The following is a 24,245-nucleotide window of genomic DNA, read 5'->3' on the forward strand; positions in this document are numbered from 1 at the left end:
ATGTCTAAAACTGGGTTATGTTTTGAAAAGTGCATGGATTTTAGATGTCTAAGTTACATAACTGTTTCAACAGCAAAGAGTAGTTGGGACTTGCTTCACATTTAAATAATTGAAATGTTGAAAAATGTTACAGAAATGTCAAAAAACTTGTTTCAAACAAATTTAGTCTGGTTTGAAAGGATTTATATTCAAAATAGTTCTAGCACATAACTCCCCGTAAACCACAAATTGTCATTTTTACATTTCCTTTTTTGGGAAGATTTAACAAAGATGTGAAAGTGTAGTGAACTTCAGTGGTGTTTGTTTACCCCTGCTACCTGTCTTTATGCTAAGCTAAGCTAACCACCTGTTAGTGGAAGCTTCATATTCAGCGTACAAACATGAGAGTGGTGTCAGTCTTTTCATGTAACTCTCTGCGAAAAAGGCAAATGAGTGTATTTCTCAAAATGTTGAACCATTCCTTTTATCTTTACGTCTTATGACCTTCAAAGTAGTCCAATTTTACTTTTTCTCTAGGAGAACTGATTCAGGTTCCAATTGTCTCATTTCATATATGCAAATTAGCAGCTGCCTCCTTTTCTTTCTCCTTCTTTCTCACTAAGACGACAAATGTTTTTTCATTGGTGACTACTGCAGAATTACTGAAGCTGAACTCCGTAACATTAACCACAATCTTCCACTGTGTCATATACTCTGGCGTACCCTTCAACAGTGTTGCCAAATGCATTTCTTTATTTTCACTCCTCTGACTAATTTCACTCAAAGTGGCTGAGCCTATTCAGTGAAGAGAAAGTCATATGTAAGGACCAACCAGTTGACCCACAGCACCAAAGGGTCACAGAAGAACAATTGAAGACATTTTATAAAATAGCTCCTTAACACAAGCTGCTGTATACCTATTCAGCAACAGAATGTAAAACGTGGAACATTACAGCAGCTGAAAAAGCTTATCAATACCAACAGGACCTCTTACGGCTGCACTAAAGGCTGTTAAATCCACATCCAGACCATAGTGCACACAGTAATTCAGGGGGTAAAAAGCTCTGTCAGCACTCAGGCAGCAGACACAGACCTGAAGCAGTGTGCCTGCTGCGTTTTCATACATGCATGTCTGCCTCATTGCCTTCCTGTCAGCATGCGACAGCATGTGTTTAAATGCACAGCATCCACTGGCAACCTTTATTGCACGGACACTTGGATTAGACTTGAGCTAGCTAGCTGGGAGCTCACACAACCCAGCCAGACAGAGGAGAGCAGACACACACACACACACACACACACACACATATCGGCCACAGTCACACTAATATGTGCAGGCATCTGATGCCCATTCTGATGCATTAGTTGACACACGCATACACACAAAGAGCACAGATTAGACATCAATCAAAAAAATAAAAAACGACGAGACGTTAAAATGAAAAAAGGACAGAGTGGAGAGAGAAGGGGGGAGGAAGGGGTGGTGGTGGTGGGGGAGGGGTGGGGTTGTAAGCCGTGAAAGCTGAACAAACAACAAGATTTTTGTTTTTACATTTCACCGAAGGCCTTTCAAACACAAACATCTGTCAGTGGGAGGGACATCAATGCTTTCTCTCCCTACTGTATCTCTGTAACCAGCTACAGGAAGAAATCATAACAAGCTTATTTCCAGCATTGGAGACCTGGGCTACAAGCTGTTATGCATCCTGTATTTTCCCATCTACATTCAGATGTAAACTATGCTGCAATGCATAAATCCATACGATGAATTTCCATATGTTTTCTCGGGTATGTGAATTTTGAAAGACCAGAAAGGAAAGGGAAAGGGAAAGGCAGTAGTAGGAGGTTTGGATGAACGTCAAAGCAAAGATGATATTGGATGAGAAGTTTCTGTAAAGTATTTGCTTAGCACTGTCTCGTCCATCAATGACTTTTAGGGTTGTATGACACGAACCAGAATTTGAGTAAGTTGAAATATCATTCAATTCTTTTTTATTATAAATATTATATATAAAAAGATAAACTCCTTCATAATGCCCACAAAGTACCCTGGTACTACCATTGGCTGAAGTATTATTATTATATAGCACAAAGATGAGAGAACTTGAAGATGAGTTCTCGGAAGACCTGATTTGTTTTATGGAAGTGCTTTTGGTATTTCTCTAAATTCAAGAAATCTACTACTACCTAATTAACTCAGCTGAGCGAAAAAGCGCAAATTCACATCTAGTTTCTCAAAATATATTTAAAAAGAAATCCCTGAAACTTCGCCTAACAGCTGGATGGACACTTAACTATTGTCTCTAATCCTAAACAGTCTGTTGTCTGAGGCCACGGTTTGAGACAAAAACAGGTTCGGGGCATCGTGTAATCTCTCATACGGCCACAGCCGGTGGTGTGTGTCTGTTCGCTGTTCGGGCACTAAGCCATTGTTGTGAGCAGTGGGAGATACAAACTCAGTGATGCAGGGAGACGGCTGCTGCGTGGGCTTGCTGAGCTGAAAAAAGAAATGGAAAAAAAAAACAAAACCTGGAGCTAGTCCAACTTAATTATAAAGAAATATGACAAGGGAGCCTAAAAGGGCTGTTGCAAAGATTAGCACTGGTTACTTTTATTTTCTCAGCGCCTGCAGTAATTGCAGTTATTAGTCGTCAGCATGAAACAAATTGAATTGCATTTGGAGGAATTAATTAACATCTCTGTTTATTTGTGAGGAGCGATACTGTCCGCGGCTGTTGGGGGGAGTTTTTTTTAACACCTGCTGACGTGTAATAGCGAGAGGCCATGTTTCAGGCTGTCAGTTGAAGAGAATCTTTTCTGCTGGTGTGTGTTCTGGATAAAGTACTAAAACAACAAATTGGAAGTTAAATCACCCACGTTATCAACAAGACTCTAAAAAGAGAAGAGCAGTTGCACACCTCCAAATCTTAGCGTATTGTTACAGCTCTCTACTTTCACAGAAACATGATACAAGGACATGTGAGTGAGGATGTGTTTTTTTAAAAGCTGCTGTGTACTTTAATTGTGTAGTAAAGAAATTCAACCAATTTTAATTACTGTATAATTTATATAGTTTTATATAGCAATATTTTCTGAGCTATTGTACATTTTTAACAGACACTAAAAAGTTATAGTTTAATACTATGGTATGTTGAATGCTGGTGAATACAGTATCTTGGGTTGTAGGGCTTGGTGCGGCATTGTACATTTTAGATATTATCTGCATATCGAGATGAAGAAAATGTAGAAATGCATTCATTTTGATTTGGCATGTTGTGGAGACTATAATGGGAGCCGAAGGGGGTTTGCAGGTCTCACCCCTACAGCCCCCACACTTTTAAAATCGCTGCTCCACCCCGGCTACAGTCCACAAAAAGTACTTTATAGATTGGATTTAATGGATGGGATAAGAATCCCTTTGGAGGTTCACACTTCTTTCTCATACAACTGAAAATATTTACCCTGTTAATCACACATTTCTGAATTATGATTCATCCCTTATTTCATCTTTCATCTCATGCTGGAGTGCAAAGAGCCAAAAATATCATCAATCTCGTGAATGCTTCTCATAAAATCTAATCATTATTTGGGCAATAATACAGAGACAGATTTACTGCTGATATGTAATAATTACATTTTCTTTCAGTAGCAGCAAACTTGCTTCTGTAAGTTCATGTACAGTTATGTATATATATGTGACCGACAGCAGGTTACACATTAAGCAAATCCCGATTAAAGAAACACATTCTACCTCAACCTCTGTCCCCAGAATAAAATTGGACAAACAATAGATGTTTGTCAGATATTCTAGGTGAGATAACATAGCTCTGAGATAACATAGCTGAGACATATTTCCTTAACAATGGTTCAGTTCCATTAAATCTCCTTATAAGCTGTTAGTCTGCATGCTTTATAGCGAAGCCCTGAATCTTAAAAAATACTGTTAATTACAACTGTGCTTTTCCTGCTGTGATTTGTCAAAATATCTGACAGAAATATATATATATATATACATATATAAGTTCATAAATAGTGAGAAAGAACTAAGAGGCTAGATTGTTAAAAAATGCATGCTTGTCATTTTCACAGGTTGCATCGGAAATAACTCCCTTGTTCACTTTTTCCTACATACTCAGTAATATGAGCAGTAAATTGGGACTTCTGAGAGAGCCAGGAATCATTATTATTTTGTGTCATCACAGACAGGTGAAGTGTCACACAGCTGCAATTTTCACATCCATTAAAAACTGTAAGTACTGTCTTTTCTGTTGGAATCGTACAACTAGGCATTCGTGTTGGCATGGCTACAAAAAGTTAAAACTACAAAATAGATATCCTCCTTCAAGAAGTATGTAGCACACATATTTATTTTTTCGAGTGTGTATATTTATTCAGTAAGCATATCTCTAAACCACTCTCCATGAGAAAAATAGAATAAGTTTGTTCCAATGAAGAAATATGACAGGGGAGCCCACAAGGGTTGTTGTTAAGATTAGTGCTGTTTGCTTAATTATTTTCTAGATGCCTGCGGTTATTGCGGTTATTGGACGTCAGCAAGAAAGTAGTTTAATTGCATATTTACATCTCCATTTATTTGTGAGGAGCGATAGTCTGTGGCAGTGAGGGAAGTTTTTCAATGACATGTGGTGGCAGCGGGCCACGTTCCAGGCTCTCAGCGTAACTAACTGTGTTGAGGAGACATTTTTCTACTGGTGTCTGTTCTGGTGTGAGTGTATATTAAACTGGAAGCTAAATTACATCCTATCAATGAGTCTCTACATGTGTTTTTGAATGGAAGCCCTCTCACACACACTATCCGCAAGTCCTGTTTCAAACTGTTTTCATCCCTTCTACACACACACACACACACACTCAGACATGTACGGAGCAACTACAGTCTGCAGGAAAAACTTAACATTTAGCAATGACGCAAGCTTAGCCGTCATTAGCATAATGTATTCCTTGATAATCGGTGTGCCTCTAGCTACGATGACTGCTTCATCACCAGCAGCCCATGAAGCACACACACCAACACGCACTCACTTCTGCTGTGTTAGTTGAAGTTCCCGGGCCCAACAGGAGGGTGAAGAGTGAACCCCCAGGGCTGTGCTGCAGGGGTCTACATACTGTATATTTAAAACAATCATGAATTTTAATGTTAATCCGCTGAGGGAGGCCTTTTTACCAGCCAGCGTCTCTATCTTTTTTTTCCCTCTCTCTCTCTCTCTCTTTCCTTCACACACACTCTCTCCCTCTCTTTTTATATATCTCTTTCTCTCATTCCTCTGGCAAAACCCAGGCAAAATTATTAATACATGACATGAAAATGTAAAAACTGGCCCCCGGTGGCGACAGCGAGCAGAAACTGGTGTATTAGAGGAAAAGGAAAGTGACAGCAGAGGAAAAGAGAAACAGAGAGAGAGGCGTGAGAGAAGGAGGGGTTGGGATCAATGTGTGAGAGGGGAATTATGTATCAGTCAGGCTGTGATATCTGCTGTGTTGTCTTAACACTTAACAGAAGTGTCGAGGTGGGTTAATGCTTCTCATATCTGAGATACGAGGTACAGAGAAACAGAGACAATAGGAGAGGACTGAAGGAATGGAGATAAAAAAAAGAATAGGGAAAAAGACAAGAGGAAGGAAGAAGATAGAGAACTATTGTACGTACTGGACGACAGTGGAGATGTGCAGACGGCGGATGCCTGGTGTTGGAAACTGGCGAGAATTAATGTAGGAAACTTTCCTCACAGCAGCATTCATGTTTTCCAAGTCCTCTCCCTCCATTACCAAGATGGACTGGGCTGGGTTGAAGTGGAACTACGGAGAGAGAAAGAGATATCAGACAGCATTGAAACAGAAACGATGAACAGGAACTGAGCCAACTGAGCTGCACTCAATCGGTTCTAATTGAAATGCTTTAGATTTGTCTGTGCATACAAGTACTGACGAAGTGAAAGAAACACAGTGTCCCCTAGACAGGACGAGGCACGGACAGATTAACCCCCTTGGGGGCTTGGGGCAAGAATGCTGCTGGGCCCCCGTCAGTTCGATGTGTACTGTATCTGCCTGGCTGTTTCCTGTGCGGTAATGTGATTCATTCTCAAACTAGATTTTAGTGCCTCAAGATCTGATAGTAAATCACACACACCTTAAACCTTGTAAAACCAAACCTTGTATTAATTGATTTTTTGGGGCCACTTGGGGGCAGTGCAACAAGCTTCATCCACATCATTTAGATATTATATCACCTTGTAAAGTTGATATGGTGAACATGTTAGAGAAGAGTTACCTATTTACATCTGGAGTTTTGTTTCTGGCCACAAGTCAGTATAATTCAACAGCACCACAAACTGCATCCTCCAACAAAGACTGAACATTATAACCTTCATGAATGTACAGTTTATTGCTGGACTGTAGTATTAGACTACGTTCATTTTAGTTAGGTGTATTTAATAAACTGGCAACTGGCAAGTCCTATTTTCACTCTCTTGTAACACTATGTCTTTAGCTGCTCAATGTTCCACTATGTTCACCAACCAGTCGCTAACTTTGTCTTGTCTGCTGTTTGATGTTGGGCAGTAGTTTTTTCTGGCTGCTGCTGGAAACGACACAGATGAGAGCGGTGAAAGTGAACCAAAACAATTGCTTCGTAGAGCGCAAAAAACTTGTAAGCTCGGAGTCTGGTGATAATTCTCTGGGGGTTTGTTACAATTAGCAACACCTTTAACATTATACAGTGTCATTTCATAAAAACATTAATTTGCACACCTTTAAGGCCATTATCATATCAGTTAAAATGTGCTTTAGAGGTGCCTTTTTCAATAACACAATTTGCAATTAAATTAAACAATCTGCCCTCTTAGTAAGTTCCTTAAACTTTCAAAAAGTAACATCCATTATCTTGACCTGGGAGTCAATCTGATGCAGTGTCATACTTCTATCACAAAACACCTACAGTACATTTCATGCCAACAAAAACACATTTTATTTATTTCAGCTATGTAATTGTAATGGTTAAAAGGTCCATTCCAATTCATGCTGTAGTGACTTTACATTTTCCTACCTTCCTGGCTGCCATTGATTTCTATTCATTTTACGACAGAGTACTCTGAACATCAGCTTGCAGAAGCTTGAAACTTGCTTTAATCAGGCAATCCATCAAAGTGAACATCATGTTTGTACTGCATTACCATACAACAGCAGTGTCACTTTGACTAAAAAAAGCAGAGCTGATGTTCACTGTGATGGATCACCTATTTTACGGTAGTCTCAGGCCTTTGCAAATTGATTGTCATACTGTACAGAAATCAATGGAAAAAGACAGAAGGGAACATAATAGTATAAAAGTAATAGGAATATGTATGTGCTTTGTGCTGAATGGGCAAAAACAAGAAGAAAACCTAGCCCTTTAATAGTCAGTGGACTCTTGATAGAGTTGTGTATTCTCTATATTATGCAGGTTTTGATGCTAGGGATTTGAGGCCCTCCTTCCTTTAAAGAGGGTTTAGTCTATTGCTAGAACTGCACTGAATTTCACCCATTTCCTAAAACTGCAGCAGGGCAACAGCACGTCAACACTCCATGGAGCCCCCCCATACATTCACTCTTTCCTGTCATTTTCCCCTTCACACCTTGCTCTCTCCTCTCATCTTCTGTTTTCTGTCGCTACACTTGCTGTCTATCTGTCTCTACCTCCCTCTGTCTCTCCTTCTCTCCCTATTATTCTCCTCTGATTGTGCTGTGCCAGTCCTCCACCTGCCTGGCTAAATGCTATCCTCAAGCCTCCCGTGGACTTATGGGAGCCAGACGAGTGTGTGGCTAAGAAGAAAATGAAATAGCTCTCAAAAGATAAACTGCACTGGCCCTAGAGAAGTTATCCTCCTCTTCTCTCCTCACCCCACCTCATCTTCTCAAAAGGCTGGCAAGGATCTCTCTGCTGCATCATAGCACAAGGAGCTGTGCGGAAAGAGCAGCAGGAGTGAGGGAGGGAGAGAAGAAGACTGAAGAGAGACGGATAGAAAAAGAGTTAAGGGAGCTGAGGGAAGGTGGGTGTGTAGGTGGGCGGCTTGGAGTCTACACAAACCCCTATCCATCTTGTCTGCCCTCTATCTTCCACAGTGCAGGGAGATGGATTAGCTGCGGCGGTGAAAGGGGGGTTGGGGGTTATGGAAGGTAGCTGAGGAGCTTCAAGGAAGCCAACTTGTGATTTAGCTGTGGTGATTTTTGTTGTGTTTTTGTGTCAAGTGGGATAAAAATGTGTGTTTTCGTGTATGTGTACACACCAGAGGAGGATGAGCGTGTACTCAGTATATAGTCAGGACAGTTGTTGGAAAACGAACTGTTACCGCTACCAGGGTTCTCATTATTCTTTCCCTTACTTCAGTCATATATAAGGTTACAATGTTGGATGTTAAAATTAAGCATGGCCAAAGGTTTAAGTAATGAGTTAAACGTATAATACCTCTAAGTAAAAAGCTCTAGTTTCCAACATTTATTTTCTACTTCCGTGATGAGTTGATCATCTGCTCCAGGCCCAGCACGCCCACCAAGTACAGGGATGCTCCCATACACCCACTCAGTCTTCAGGTTGTTGTGTCTCAAAGTAAGGGCTTTTTTGGTTATGAAGGAATTTTAGGCAGTTTCCTAATGGACAGAAAGTTTTACTGGTTGCTAAAGTAACCACTGACTAGCTGCTGTTTGCTAGTAAGCTCAGTTAGCCATGCAGCAAGAGGAAGAAAGTGGGCTTCTAGTTTGGGAGGGGGGCCTTAATGAGACATGAACTAAAACGTGTTGTTTCAGACAGGATGAACTGAGGGGCTGCATAAAGGGTCAGTATAAGATAAAAGTTTTTTTTAACTATGAATCAAGTCCTAGAATACAGAGCTGGAAGTGAGCATAACAGATCAGCTTTAAGGAAGTGGTTCAACATTTTGGGAATCTTTTTGCATTCTTGCCAAGATTTAGATGAGAAAATTGATACCACCCTCATTTCTGGTAGATTACAGTGAGCGGAGAAAACTGAGTAGAAATTTTTGAAAAGGTACAGAAAATTGCTAAGGGGTACTCCAACTGTGAAGTCCAACTGTTTTAAGTATAATAACAGTGTTTTAAAGATTGAGGTACTAGCACTGTTAAGTTCTATTCTGAGACGTGTCACATAACAAATGCTGGATCCCTGGGTTTTGGGTATACTGTGTACCATGAATATGTGTATGTGTATATGGTCATATGCACCTGTGTGACTGCAGGGTAGTTATGTGCTTCTTTGTGAGTGAACACCCACACAATGTGCCTCAGAACATTGCTGCTGTCTCCTTACATGTCCAACTTCTTCAGCATGTGATATATATCACTGTAACTTTGATTTAGATTTGTACAATAGCTAAAACATGAATTTACTGTTCTGGCATACCCCTGTGGGACTGTATATGTGTGTATAAATACCTTTATACTCTTATCCAGACTCTCCAGGGAGTTGATGTCCAGTCCCTCTTTGCAGGCTTGCAGACAGGAAATGACTTTCTGACTCTCAATCTTTCCTGGTCGGATGGTCAGTCCCGATAGGCTGCCCCGGAAGTACTGAGTGAACCGAGGCTTGGTCACCTCCCCACCTACACACACAACCATACACACACATACACTAAAACAGTTCATAAAATGCCTTTTCTCGAATTTAAAGCAGACAATTGTTTGATGTTTATGGTGACACCATTGGTTATAAAATGTGCACAAAAACCAAACCTACTAGAAGTAATCTACCAGTACAAATCGTCTTCTATAAAATCATTACAATGGATCACAGAAAAACACTCAAAGCAGTAGTAGATATTAAATCTGTGGATTAGGGTTAATTTTCAGTACAGTAACCATCATAACCATGGTGTCATGTTTTTTTCTACCGGTATGTGGCACATAATAGTCCCCTACACACTCTTGAGAACGTTAAACTAACAGCGACCTTGTCCAATCTTTAATTATGAGTCTTGATGACCAAATTATTGCTATAATTGGCCTTAAGATGCATGTTTTGTGTCTCCATTCTGTGACTAAGCGACAGGGTGCTGCTGTAAAAGTGCAAGTGTTACTCAGCCAGCCTATCCAGGCTAAATAAAGGTAAGGAAAAAGTCAACACATTTAAAGTATGTCCTCTGAACTCTGTAAAGGCCAATACCAGCAAAAGGAGTCTCCAAACCACTCATTATTTGAAAGGTTACTAGCTCTTGGTATCAAAACTTCACCTTTCCATTCATTTCCTTCCTTGTATTTAAAACCTTACTTCCTCTTCCCTTCTATCCAATTTTCTCCAATTCTGGCAGTAACCCACCAAAGCACTAAAGGTATATCACCTAATAACATTTGTTATCAAAAAATCCCAAATTGTTCATACATCAAAAACATTTGGAAGATGAAATGAAGCAATGACTGATGGGCAACGATGTAGCTAAGGGGCATGGCAAGAAACTTTTCTGTCTCACTATCCTCTCCTGTCTAGCATACTTCTGTGACACTCTCATACACCTGCCTCCAAGTGATTGTTGGAGTGAGGCAGCAAACAGTGGCTTTTTATATTCTACACTTATTTTTCACTGTTGGGAATGTGTTAACCATAGCTATTATCTAAAAGCCAACAATTCTACATGATCTTCCATGTGCCAGTTGCTGTGTGTTCAATCACTGAGATTGTTATCCTGGGCATGCTTGTCTGTTTACTGTATGTTGAAATTCCAGTTCACCAGTATACGTATACGGCAAATGAGGCAAATGGTCCAATCACCTAACAGCCTTCCATCCCACTAAACAGCAATCACCAGCGTGGAAGGAAAAGCAGCAGCACTCAATCACTCAGATGTCAATACATTTAGGACCTTTTCATTGTAGGAACATTCTCTATAGGTTGCTCAATTAGATTGGATGAAGGAGCATAGTCGAACTGGAAAGTAGCCCATGTTGCTCTAAATTACTCTCTAATTTTACAGCCAGCTGCTGACGTATCACCTTCAATGTCCTGTGCAAACCTTTTTTACCTTTCTACCTGCCTTGAGTATGACCCCCATTTGGAAAATGCAGGTTCTGGTAGTGCATTGAGTGGCCTCTCACATATAACTAATTTTATCCCTTTACTGCCAAGCAACTTGTTCTGGCAGAACACATGCATATGGTGAACAGGCATACTAACTTGCATGCAAAAGAGGCTATTGTGCACACTCATAGGCAATACTGACTGTCGCCAAGAGTCTAATCCTGATATTTCTCACATATAAAAGGCCACATTTTGTCTCAATATGTTAATGTCTTTGATCCAAGCAAACCACCATCAGCTGCAGAACACAAAAGACAGGTTGGAGATCAAAGGTATAAATGTCTGTGCACTAGACCTCCTCTTAAAACTTTGATAACAGTGCCTTTTCTTGCAAAACCTTAGTATCATTGTGAGGGTAAACCTTCAAGGTTTAATGTTGAAGATTATGCCAACTGAGGCATTGATATCCAAGGAGGCGGACATGTCCAATGCACAACTGGATTTGTTGCTTGGCAAGCCTTGCAAATCTACTTCACTTCCAATTCCGACTTCCAGTGCTATCCATTTTGGTGGATGGCAATTTAGTCTTTGAACCAGGTAATCCAGTTGGTGACTAAGGAGAAATACTTTGTGATATTCTACAGTAACTGGAGTTGAGGGAATCCTCACTTCAAAACCCCCTGGCTACACTTCATCAGACACTGCCAAGCTTGACCCAGGTACCCCTCCCTTAATTCCCTACTGATGGTGCAGGCACATGTATCACTGCCCTAATAAGTTATATATCCTGGCTCTGGAAAAAGCTCAGTCAGTGCAGGTGGAAACACAGCTGACTATTGCTTGAAACATTTTACAATGCTACTATCATGCCCTGCCTCTTGGTGTAAAACCTTGCGAGAAAAGGACTGCAGCACCTGCAGACATTCAAGTTGGAATCATCCCTTCGATTGCTAAACTGCAGCTACATTGTGCACTATGGCCAGCTAGATAGAGCTCCGTTATTGCCCCTGAAGCAGACAACAAAGTCCTACTGGTTGTGTGAGCTACCCACGGGACCATATCAGCCCACTGGGTTGTCATCTGCCTGCCTGCTTTCCCAGACAAGAGAATGATGAAACCTTTTTCTTGACTAGCCAGATGGAAATATGGAGGTGGCTATCAAAAATTCTCAGTCCTGAACTCTCTCCCTTACCTGCGTATTTCTGTCATTACATTTTCTTTGTTGCTTTAAATATTCAATGAATATAGGCCTAACCTCCTCAGCATGATTGTGTGTAACTGCCTTTTTGACTTTTCATATTTAGTTTTCTGTCTAGCCAACAACTGTCCAGTCAACCTCTGGACAGCTGCCTTTAGTTTTTAGTTGGTTTTTAGTTGGTTTTTAGCCATTGCAAAACCACAAAGCCAAGAGAAATAGTGTCACGAAAGGCTAGAAAAAGTGGATTTACTTACTCTAACATGAGCTACAAGCTTTAGGATGTCAACTGCATATGTAAGACTTCTTTTACAGGATTCTTGTTTTAACATGAGTCAGCTGGAAACATCAGCTGAAGATGACATTGTTGACCAACTCTTGGAGCTAACGTTAATTTGCTAGCAACAGTGAATACGAAATTGATGGTCCAGAAATGAGAAGCCTGCTTTGTCTTTCTATCAAGGATTTCTAGTGGTAAATCTAATACTGTTATCATTTTAAACTACATATGTGCTGTGCCAGAACAGACAATTTCAATAGCCAGTTTCAAGCGCTGTAAAAATCATGTAGAACATTCATCTGTTGATTATGGTTGATGTTGGTTATTCTGCATAAATTTGTGTATGGCAGCCCCACATTGATCTCACTTGTCAGCAATGTGCCCTTCACTGTAATGTTGGTTATCTAACTCTCATTTAAGTTCAGTACAATAACCATGGCTGCTTTGCATATTTAAAGCCTCCTGCTTAAGTGCTTGCTGATACCCTGCCAGGCACCAAAGGAGCAGAGTCCATCTTATAAAACCACAGGATCACATTTGGATTCACGAATATCAAACTATGCCAAACCCATTCTTTCCTCTTTCTTTATTCATTACCTGCTCTCTCTCCTTAACTCAGTTACCATTTTCTTCCCTTTTTCCTGTCGTCTCTCTAGCTGTCCACGTATCCACTCTGTCCGACCCTGACAGATGTTATCAATTTAGGCCGCGGCCAGAGAAACCATTAAGGGTCCCAGACAGAGGGTAAAAAAAGAGACGCAGAGGAGAGGGGATTACTGAGATGCTGCAGAGCGGGAATGATATGGGTGATAAAACCGCTGATCATTCTACTTTACAGAGGCTGGTTTTTACGTGGTGTCAGCTCTCTTTGCCCGCTCTGTGACGCCCTCCTTGCTCCATAGATCTTCACTCTTCTTTTTACTCAGCTTTATTTGCGTCATTTCCAAAAGAGCAACAGATGAGACTGGAGAGGCATGGGTGAGCTGGAAATAGGATCATTACTTAAGTGTAAATGTGAGAGTCTGACATTTACTGTCTGATTTATTGCACATGTACCTGTTTCAGCACCTGTGTGCCTATATTTATTTAACATACTGTATACAGATATTTATATTTCAATTTGTGCATGTGTGTTATCACAAATACTTCCTCCTGAATGCTTGCTGCTGAGCAGAGCAGCAGTGTGTGATTACACAGTCGAGAAAAAAGAAGAATGAGGCGAGATGAGTGTGTTGCTTTTCGCTGCCCAACTGTTCCACACTTCTGAACATGGACACACTTAGCGGGTCAGAGGGTAAATATAGGCCGACTGTGTGAAAACTGCACAGACAGCACTTACTCTCAGAGGTTAAGGAAGAAGGATGGATGGGGGCAACCCTTCTATTAGAAAATAGGAGAGAATGAAAATGTACAAATGCACACTTTACAGGTCGATAATTCACTGCTTTTTGTAACAGGGACTCACACTAACAGCTGTAGCTCATGCAGGCTAATGAGCAATGCAATCCAGTTTATATGTAGTGTTAACAATGTGTTTTGTCCATAAACAGGTATCTACAGGTTAACTTTGAATTTGAATTTGCTTAAGTGAGGGTCCACATAGATGTCTTTGTGGAGTTCTCCCAAATCATTAAATCAAAATTAATGCATATAGCACCTTTCATACAGGTTAAGGCAATTGAAAGTGCTTTATAGATGACGGACAACATTTGTAAACAGTAAAAAAATTTAAGACTAATGCAGATGAGGAAAAAAAATTCTGAAAATGTAAAAATAAAACCAATAAAATAGATACACATTGATTAAAAAACAGTAAGTGTGTGTATATAGTCCCTACTGTCATAAATTCTAGTCCACATGCACTCTTAGGGGGTTTTCACAGATGTAGTTTGGTCCAGTTGTTCCAAGCCAATAAAAAAAAAATAGATAGATTGTTTCCTTTTAGTTTGGGTCCACTTTGTGTTCATAGATGCATTTTACAAGCAAACCAAGGGGTAAACATAAGGTCATATGGACTGACAGCATCCTGAATCATGAACCCACATGACTGACATAAAGCCATGAAATGAGCCACTTCACTGCACCATATAAGATATATCTATCTATCTTCTCTGATGATACAAAAAGCTCCCAAAAAAGAAACAACTGCTTATAAGCATTAGTAGTCCAGACTGTAGCCAGACTGTGTAGATAATAAATAGAGATTAACAGACAGAAATGGGACATTTTGTATATTAATATTATACAGCAATAGTCACTACATTTCCTTCACTCTTTACTGGGGCACTGCTAAAATACATGGAGCAGGAGTTAGCTCAACACACCTCTGTTTTAGTTCCTTTTTTACTGTCTGATTTATCAGCAAAGATTCCTGCGATAACCTAGAACTGAACCAAAATGAACCAAACACACTGAAAGCAGCTTCACATGGGCAGATGCTGAAACTTTATCCTGATGGTTAGGCAGAGGCAGAAGGTATAATATGAGCTTCAGAGTAAGTGGGTGTTTATAGTCCACATGATCATTGTCATTGTCACTATCATTGCCTCTCACCCAAAAGCTACAATATGTTACAGCCAGACTATACTGATCATATTGGACCAACACTGAGAACATTTGAAATGATTTAATTTAAAAGCCTTTTTATCTACTATTTTGTAGATCATCTTTAGACATTGAAGCTTCCCTTCTAATAAAAACTGATTCATGTGTGTAACTAGCTCCTAATGAAAGTTCGAGGCAGGTTTTATTACAGATTTTACAGACTAAAACCATAAAATCTTGCCACACCACACTAGAATAATTTCTTTGGATAAATATGTGAGATAAGATAATTCTAAATTATATTCATTTGCTGTGCTCAGGACAGAATTTATTTCCTTTAGACAATGCTAAGTGACCAGTTAAAATGTTATGAACCATGAAATTATATCATGAAATTTAATTAAATATTGTGAAATTTCACTGTTGCTTGCAGCTGTACTGTTTTGAGCTTGCAAACCTTTTTTTTTACTCACTCCCCATCCATTTGCACCCTATCACGTCTGTCTGAACTCTGAAACCATCATTTGACAGTTTGTCTGTAGACATTCAGCAGTACAATAGAAAGCAGAGATAAACCCACTATTCTAAAGACACATTCACAGCTGAAGCTTCAGGAGCCAGTTAGACAATAAATAAGCTCATCTTTGCAACACGTTTGCAATCAATGTGCTGGACACTCAACGCTCAGTGCTTTGAAAAGGCAATCTGTTGTGGCTAATAGCTTATGTTGTGATTTCAGTATCACCCTTAGAACTCTTTACTGAGGCTTAGCCCCCAACTAGAAAAGCTTAAATAGTCTCTGAACTCCCTTTTTTATTTAAGGCCCTTTTAATCCTTCTAAAGGCTAGCAGCGTTCAGTGAAAGAAATGGGAGGGCAGGAGGAGGAGGAGGAGTGGGGGGGGGGGTCACTGTTGCAGATGAAAGCAACACAAGATGACCTGCTCCTGCTCCTTCATGAAAAGATATCTTGACTCCTTATCTGAGGCTGTGTCACTGAGCAGTCTCATTTGGGCTATCAAATCAATGGTATTCTGTACTGTGTGAAAAAGTGGCCTTTCTTCTACCCTTGTGCAATTAGTGGCAGCTATCACTGTGGAGGGCAGTTTAATTGTACGCCTTCATTCAGACTTCAGGTTCAATCATTTGTCAAAGGCAAGCTAAGTGCTTTTCTTAATTACATTGTTCATTCAAGGCCAAAGAACATGTTCCACACTCAGTAAGTCCCTTAGTAATAATACTTCAGACATTATTATTCATATTCCTAAACTTGAATGGTATAGAAGCTGTATTTCATCAGCAGAATACCCAGTGTACCTCATTTAACTGTGACTTTTATGTTAAACTTTTCTTTCAGTTGTGGGATTTTCACTGTTTCATTATCACCACTGGCATCATCTTCATCAGCATCAACACTCAGCTTCGTCCTCTCACCTTGCCAGCAGGCACCGACTGTGAGCTGCACATCTATCTGTGAGGGGTGGATGGGCCAGTCGTCAGTCACCAGGTAGGGGTCGTAGGTCACTCCGTCCACGTAGAGCGTCACCACTGGGAACTCTACATTGATGACGTAGTAATGCCACTCCTTGTCACAGATCTGTCAGAGAGAGAAACAGAGAGTGTGTCATATGTGGATATGTAGCCCTCAGCTCTTCTTGCATAACTTAAATGATAACTGGAATATAATTTAACACTTGGCTGCTGTAGCTAACCGCCTTTAAAGGAAAAGGCTAGTTGACACAGTGGGAAATTAAAACACTTATTTACTTTCTTGCAGAGTGTAACATTAGAATATATCTGGCAGTAGCTATAATCTCCCATAGGTGTTCAGTTGTGTTGGCATTAAGTGGATGCACTACAGACTGCTACAGTTGTGAATAATGTAAAACTGAGTCAGACTGGTAGGCGTGTACTGTGTGGATTGTTCTCTGGTGGATGATTTCTCCATATCTGACTCACAACAGCAAATCCAAATCGTTCACCCCCTACACACACACTACAAATCCTACACAGACACTGTGTTGTGCATTTCTCTCAACCATTCTGGTGAGAAGATGTAAAAAGAAAGAAGCAAACACACACACACGCACACCACCATTGTTTTTTTTCCCTGGGCATGACCCTCTCATTCTTTGCTCTGCTATTTCTCTTTTAGTCCCTTTCGTTTCATCATAAAACTTGTTTAAAAGGTGCAAACTTTTTTTGGCAGACCACTAGTAGCAATGATAGATCAAGCAAAGTGGCACTGGAAAATCAAATGTATTTTCCTCTTTATGCCAATGATGGGAATTTACAGTCAGGAGGGATGGTTTTTCTATTATAGCTCCACCTTGTGATTTCTTGTGAAAAAACAGCTGCATTTTATTGTATTAATTCTTGGCTTGTGAAGTTTTAAAACCGAATGGTTTCCGCTGAGCTTACCACTTACTGAAATGCATTAGTACATTACCTGTTTAACCTCTTCTGAAAAGTGCTTGACTGTGACACTCTGCAGCATGCTTGACCATTTACCCTGCCTTGCTGTGCAACTTAATTGATTGCACTAGCCCACTCATACCTGACTGTTTGGCTCTGAGTACATCTGTCCCTCCTTCCTCTTCCTCTGCTTTAGGGCTTTACCTCGGCAGTGCCAACACTCATTGGGCCGTGCTTCACCTCTTACTCTCAACACCTCTGATATAACCTGGTACAGCCTTTGAACACTTAGCCTTGGATAACCTCCCTCTCTAATGAAGAATGCTCTGCAGCCTGCTTATTAACACTGTGCTTGCGCAGCAGATGGGAGTCCTAATCAATCCGGTTCATTTTCGCTGCTATTGAGGTGCAAGATACAACATCTGGTCTATTGGTGATCATTCTGCACAGCTGCTTAACACATATGCAGCATGTCGATGTGCTGAGTTGGAGCTCAGAATCAATGGGAGGGGGAGTCATCTGCTTGTGGATCTGATCGTGCTGCAGATGTGACTGATACTGATGGGACTGACTTTGATTAGTAAGTTAGGCTGTTAGGACATGCATAAACACATACAAGGAACACTGCACCTACAGTTGCCTCGATTTTATTCCAATGTGTCTAACCAGTTATCTCTAATCACATGCACACACAGATACGCTAATCCCTCTGACATTTACACATGCAGACAGTCCCCTCCCATGCTCTACCCCTTCTTCCCTGTTGTGAACTCGGGTCCATATGGGATCCGAGTGCCTAGTGGGTGACTTCCTCTTGCAGGCTTCAAAGGGAGATGCCGAGGCGCTCTTGCCCAAGAAGAGGCTGCCTCTGCCAGGTTGGGATGTCAGTTGAAGATCTCTCTCAGAAATAGGAAGAGTGGGAGCGTTATGTAGCCACACATGTCAATACTACTCAGTAAAGCACAGGAAGAGCTTGTGTCTGGGTTGAACTGACATAGGTATTCTTAGTCCTAAGTTGCTGATGGCTAATATAGAGTTTTTGATGTCTGGCACTTGTCTGTCTTAAGGAAGAGATGTTCCCTTTTGAATATACTGGTGAATACACAGTGGCTGTCTTTTCAGCATGGCAGTTAGTGTAGCTGTGGACAGGCACCACCAAACGGAGTTGGTATGAATCAAATAAATGGACAATAATGTTTAGGTGCTGATATGTCATGTTTAGTGTGAATTCGGGGTATAGGGTGTATTTTGGGTTAAGTCTCAGTTTAGGTTGAGCCAGCCCTTGACACAGCTAGTGTGGTTATGAGATATTTAGTTAAGGGATTGTAAAAGTCGCTTTGCAACAATAACAAGTTTGAGGCATATTTTCTATTGTCTCTGACTCTGTATTTGTACTCTGAATCGTCTCTGACTTGGCCATTGGTCTCACCAAATATTATAGAAGTCCAGATGTTTTTTCTCTTCCAAAACAGAAAATGGTCATTGGTTTAATTAAAAATCCATCTAGAACAGGCATTGACATTGGCCAACATTGGTCAATGTCACTTGCAAATGCCTTGCTGCCAAAACTCATCTCACTGGCAATGGCAAGACCATTTTTTTGTCTGTCTTGGCCTTGACTCTGTCACTCTCATTTGGACCCTTTTGGACTCAGTCTTTACTCTCCATCAGTCCTGGCCTTGGATTCGACGAAGGTGGTCTGACTACAGTGCTGGCTGTCATTGATATACTGCTTTTGTTAATAACTCTACCCTCCTAAGTGGACCTGATATTGACAAAGTATAACATTGAGTATGTGAATCTAGGCTTGCAAAATTAGTCTGAGATGTCCTAAAATGGCTGCTATTCAGAGAAAAAAATCTTTTGATTTAAGCAGTAGCACAGCTTTACTCTCACTGTCCAGCCAAACCTGAAGTCCTGAAAGATTTTTTTTGTCATGTTACAATGTTGCAAGATACAGATCATGTGTGAACAAAGTAATATGTTGTGCCCTAAGAGAAAACAATATAATCTTTCAGGACTACGAGAGGTGTGCATTATCTTTAGTGCAATATATTAGTTATAATAATAACTTTAGTGTTCAAACATTGTGAACCAGATCCATATCTTGTGTCCACAAGATAAAAAAATATCATCTTAATTTCCAGAAACTCAGTAGCTAAACTGCAACCAGCAGCATTGAAACAACCCCCAAACATTATGAAGAACTTCACTGAATGATTGTCGGGTTGATAGAAATGGTAAACTTAATGTTAACTTAATGTAGTGGAGATGGCACAAAAGTTCAGTTTCTTGTCAGAAAAATGATTAGAGCTTGAGAGAATAGAAGCACTACTATGCATGGGAAGACACCAGCTGGACACCGATGGAGAAACTTTGTTGTGTGTGTGTTTACTCTGTGTATGTAGGGGTCGGAATCAGGACTGAGAGAACCATCCACTATAGCACAAGCTCAATGCTATACACTACTGCAAAAAGCCACGGGCCACTGCGAGTGTGTGCACATGTGTATATGGGGGAGTGTGTTTGTGTAAGAAAGAGTGAGGCAGTGATTCCACAAGGATATACCACTTGTAATAATGCCTACCCACAAACAGCCACACATACATGAATGCACAGACATCAACCCAGCACCATTAAGTGTCAACTTCAAAAACTTCAAAGCCAAAGTTAAAGTTTAGAAGAGCAGCTCTTGCCTTGCTTATGAAAGCAAAGCCAAAAAGTTTTGTATTCCCCAATCCCTCCACTTTCCTATGTCTCTGCTTCATGCAAATTGACAGACGGAAGGAATGAATGAAATAAATAACCACACAAACAAAGGAGAGGGAGGACGTGAAACAACCAGAGGACAAAGAAAAGAAAGTGAAAGAGAGAGAGAATGGAATCATCACACATCAAAGATCCTTCATCATCTCTTGGGGCACTCGATGGCGAGAAGAAAACAAAATTGCTATCTGCCCCCTCTATCTCACTCTCTTTTTCTCTCTGCAGTTTATTTGGTCGCTTTTCTTCTTTGCCTGTCTCTCCATTAGAACCTGACTGTGGGAGTTGTTGCCTCAAGTCCTTTGGAGTTGAAAGTCTTAAAGAGATCTGTCACCCAACCCAACCTTCTAACTTCAAACAACAGATGGAGGAACGAGATAGAAAAGGTAGAAGAATGAGGAGAGATGAGGTGATCTGAGATTGGAAGGTGGCAGGGCAGAGAGATGACAGCGAGGGAAAGAGGGAGGGTGGAGATGAAAGGAAGAGAGGGAGGAAAAGAGAGCATAAAGAAAAATAAATGATATAATAAAAGACTTTAAGAACAAAGTGGGGCAGGAAGAGAGGGAAAGACTTAAAGCTATTACCTTTATTACACTGAAAGATATGCCTACAACTCAGGAAACAGCAACAACGGAGCAAAGCAGCAAATCATTAAAGAAACCGTTTGACTTATTGGAAAATACACTTGTTTGGTTTCTTGCCAATCTTTTGATGAGAAGATCAATACCACTCTCATTTCTGTATGGTAAATATGAAGCTAGAACCAGGCATAGGTTAGCTTAGTATGAAGACTAAATTTGCCTGAGGCGCATCAGACCTAGAAGCGCTCACTCAGGCTAGCAGGTTTCCCCTGCTATGCAAATCTAAGCTAACTGTCTCCTTTTGAAATCAGCTAAATATTTTGTCTGTGTCTTGTGTGAACCTATCGGGACGTCACCCCGTGAAATGATTTTCGGTGAGAAATGGGCAACGCAGTAACAGAATCTTATTCGTTGTGGAGGTGGGCGTGGTTTGCGCTCAGCTGCAGGAGGGAGAGGTGTGGGGAAGGCCTGGGAGAGTGGCACCAGGTGAGTTGATTACCTCACCTGCCAATGATTGTCTGATGACTCTACCTTTTATCTTGGCAGTAGTGTGCTGGATCCGGGAGAGACACACGCCGAAAGACAGGCCTCTGGGCGGAAGCTGCCGCAGCGGTACAGCTGCATTTTGTGCCTCAAATAAAGAGTTGCGTGAACCGACAGTCTGGTCCGGGAGTTTTGTGTGCTGGGGAACCCCGTCTGTAGCACGGCTTGCTACACTGGCGCCCAACGTGGGGCAGCACACGGAAATGTCCGATCCACAACCGCCCATGCAGCAGCCTCCACAGCAGCCACCTCCGCAGCCGGTCCCGCAGCCGCCTACGGAGCAGCCATCACAGCTGATCACACTGCTGGGAGAGATGCTGGGGCAGATCACGGCAATACACAGCCAGCAGACGGCAACAAATAGACGGCATTTGGAGGCACTCCAGAACCAGGCGGGGAAGCAGAACCAGCTGCTGGAGGGACTGCTGGCCCGGTCGGGGGCACAGTCTCCATCCCCTCCATGCTCCTCCTTTTCCGGCATCACCATGCACCGGATGACAGCGGCGGATGACCCCCAAACCTTCCTCGAAATGTTTGAGGCGACGGCGGAGGCCTGTGGCTGGCCGGCGGCGGAGTGGGCCGTGCGCCTGCTCCCCCTGCTGTCAGGAGAGTCCCAGACTGCGGCGCTCGGCCTGCCAGCTTCTGCTCGGGGGGAGTTCCGGATCGTCAAAAGAGCCATCCTAGACAGGATGGGTTTTTCCCCCGAGGATCACCGCCGCCGGTTCCGGTCCGCCACACTGGGATCCTCTGACCGTCCATTCGTCTTTGCGCAGCAGCTGAAGGACGCTGCCACCAGGTGGCTGCAGCCGGGGGGATCCAGCGGTGAGAGGCTGATGCTGGAGCTGGTGGTGCTGGAGCAGTTTGTGGAGGGGCTCCCGACCGGGACCGCGGAGTGGGTGCGGTGCCACCGACCGGCGGATTTGGAGGCCGCCATCACCCTCGCCGAGGATCATCTGGCTGTCTACGGTGGGGACCGAGCTCCGGAGAGGCGGCCCTCTGCACCCGCCCGACCCGTGCCGGCGCCCCGCAGGAGACCCCCACCCCCGCTTACCCCCCGGCTGGAAACTGTTGCCCGGCCTCTCCCTCTGCCACGCAGTAACCAAACCTCTTCTCTCTCTCCTTCCCAGGGTCCAGCCGCTACGGGTGCCGCTCTCGGCCCACAGAGGGTTCCTCAGGCGTCAGGGCAGGAGTGTTGGCGGTGCGGGCAGCCCGGGCATTTCTGCAGGGAGTGCCCTCTCATGGAGGTCGGACAGGTGGTCCGGGTTGCTGGCCCACCAACACCCTCCCCCGGTCCAGGAGGGACATACAGCGTCCCGGTAAGGATCCAAGGGGGTATACATCAGGCAATGGTGGATTCGGGCTGCACGCAGTCTATAATTCATCAGCACCTGGTTCGACCCGGGGCTTTGGTAGAGGCATCGTGGGTGGACATTAGATGTGTACATGGGGATATTCACAGATACCCGGTTGTACCCGTGGAAATTAGATATATGGGTAAAAAGCATATTGTTAAGGCTGCGGTTAGTTCCCGCCTGACGCACCCCCTGATTTTGGGCACGGATTGGCCTGGGTTTAATCGATTAGTGGGGCAGTGTGCGGGGGTGCGTTCACGGCCGGTAGGGGCATGGGATATGTGCGCTGTGCTCAGTGGTGACGCGAGGTTGTCCGACGCTGCAGAGGGGGAGGGGGGATCTGTGGTGCCTCCGCCAGAGGCTCCACAGGTCCCCATGTTGCGCTCCACGGAAGATTTTCCACTCGAGCAGTCTCGCGACAATACTCTACGCTTTGCCTTTGACCAAGTGATACAAATTGATGGTCAGTTGGTGCACCCTGACGCAGCGCAGACATATCCGCATTTTGCAATGGTTAGGGACAGGTTATACAGAGTGAGTCGTGACACTCAGTCAGCAGAGGAAATCACCCAGTTGTTGGTGCCGGAAAGCCGCCGGGAAACAGTTTTCCAGGCGGCTCATTATAACCCAATGGCGGGGCATATGGGGTATGAGAAGACACTTAACCGGATAATGGCCCGATTCTATTGGCCTGGCATTAGGGCAGATGTACGCCGCTGGTGTGCATCTTGCCCGGAATGTCAGTTGGTTAACCAACCGGCCATCCCGAGAGCGCCTTTGCGCCCATTACCACTCATGGAGGTTCCATTTGAGCGTATTGGCATGGACCTCATCGGGCCATTTCACCGGATCGCACGAGGATATCGCTTTGTATTAGTCCTAGTGGATTATGCAACTCGATATCCGGAAGCGGTGCCTCTGCGCACAATCTCTGCAAAGAGTGTGGCACAGGCACTGTTCCAGGTCATCTCCCGAGTTGGGATCCCAAAAGAAATCCTAACGGACCAGGGCACCTCGTTTATGTCACGTACACTCCGGGAACTTTATGGGTTATTGGGCATCAGGTCAATTCGGACTAGTGTGTACCACCCTCAGACCGACGGCCTTGTCGAGCGTCTGAACAAAACCCTGAAGTCCATGATCCGTAAGTTTGTGCACGATGACGGCCGTAATTGGGATAGGTGGCTAGATCCTCTGTTGTTTGCAGTGCGCGAGGTGCCCCAGGCCTCAACGGGATTTTCTCCCTTTGAACTGCTGTTTGGCAGGACACCACGGGGGGTTCTGGACCTTGTTAAAGAAAGCTGGGAGGAAGGTCCGAGCCCAAGTAAAAATGAGGTTCAGTACGTCCTGGACCTGAGAGCAAAACTCCACACATTGGGCCGGTTGTCACGGGAGAATTTGCTCAGGGCCCAGGAGCGTCAACAGCGCCTGTACAACAGAGGAACTAGACTCAGACAATTTGCACCGGGAGACAAAGTACTTGTATTACTCCCTTCTTCCAGCTCCAAATTACTCGCCAAGTGGCAAGGGCCCTTTGTGGTCACACGGCGAGTGGGTGATGTCGATTATGAGGTTG

At 42.8% G+C, this 24,245-nt stretch overlaps 1 protein-coding gene across 1 annotated transcript in view; it reads right to left on the minus strand.

Annotated features, from left to right (window-relative positions):
* The window catches only part of LOC127362019 (calsyntenin-2-like), a 241,269-nt gene that overhangs the window by 16,059 nt on the left and 200,965 nt on the right, over nt 1-24,245 (minus strand). Inside the window, exons 9-11 of the mRNA XM_051397268.1 lie at nt 16,450-16,612; nt 9,424-9,590; nt 5,648-5,796 (exon numbers count right to left, since the gene is read on the minus strand). Of these exons, the coding sequence (XP_051253228.1) occupies nt 5,648-5,796; nt 9,424-9,590; nt 16,450-16,612 (479 nt within the window). The remainder of the gene's footprint in view (nt 1-5,647; nt 5,797-9,423; nt 9,591-16,449; nt 16,613-24,245) is intronic.

Source organism: Dicentrarchus labrax, unplaced genomic scaffold (genome assembly GCF_905237075.1).
Source record: "Dicentrarchus labrax unplaced genomic scaffold, dlabrax2021, whole genome shotgun sequence".
Classification (NCBI taxonomy): Eukaryota; Metazoa; Chordata; class Actinopteri; family Moronidae; genus Dicentrarchus; species Dicentrarchus labrax.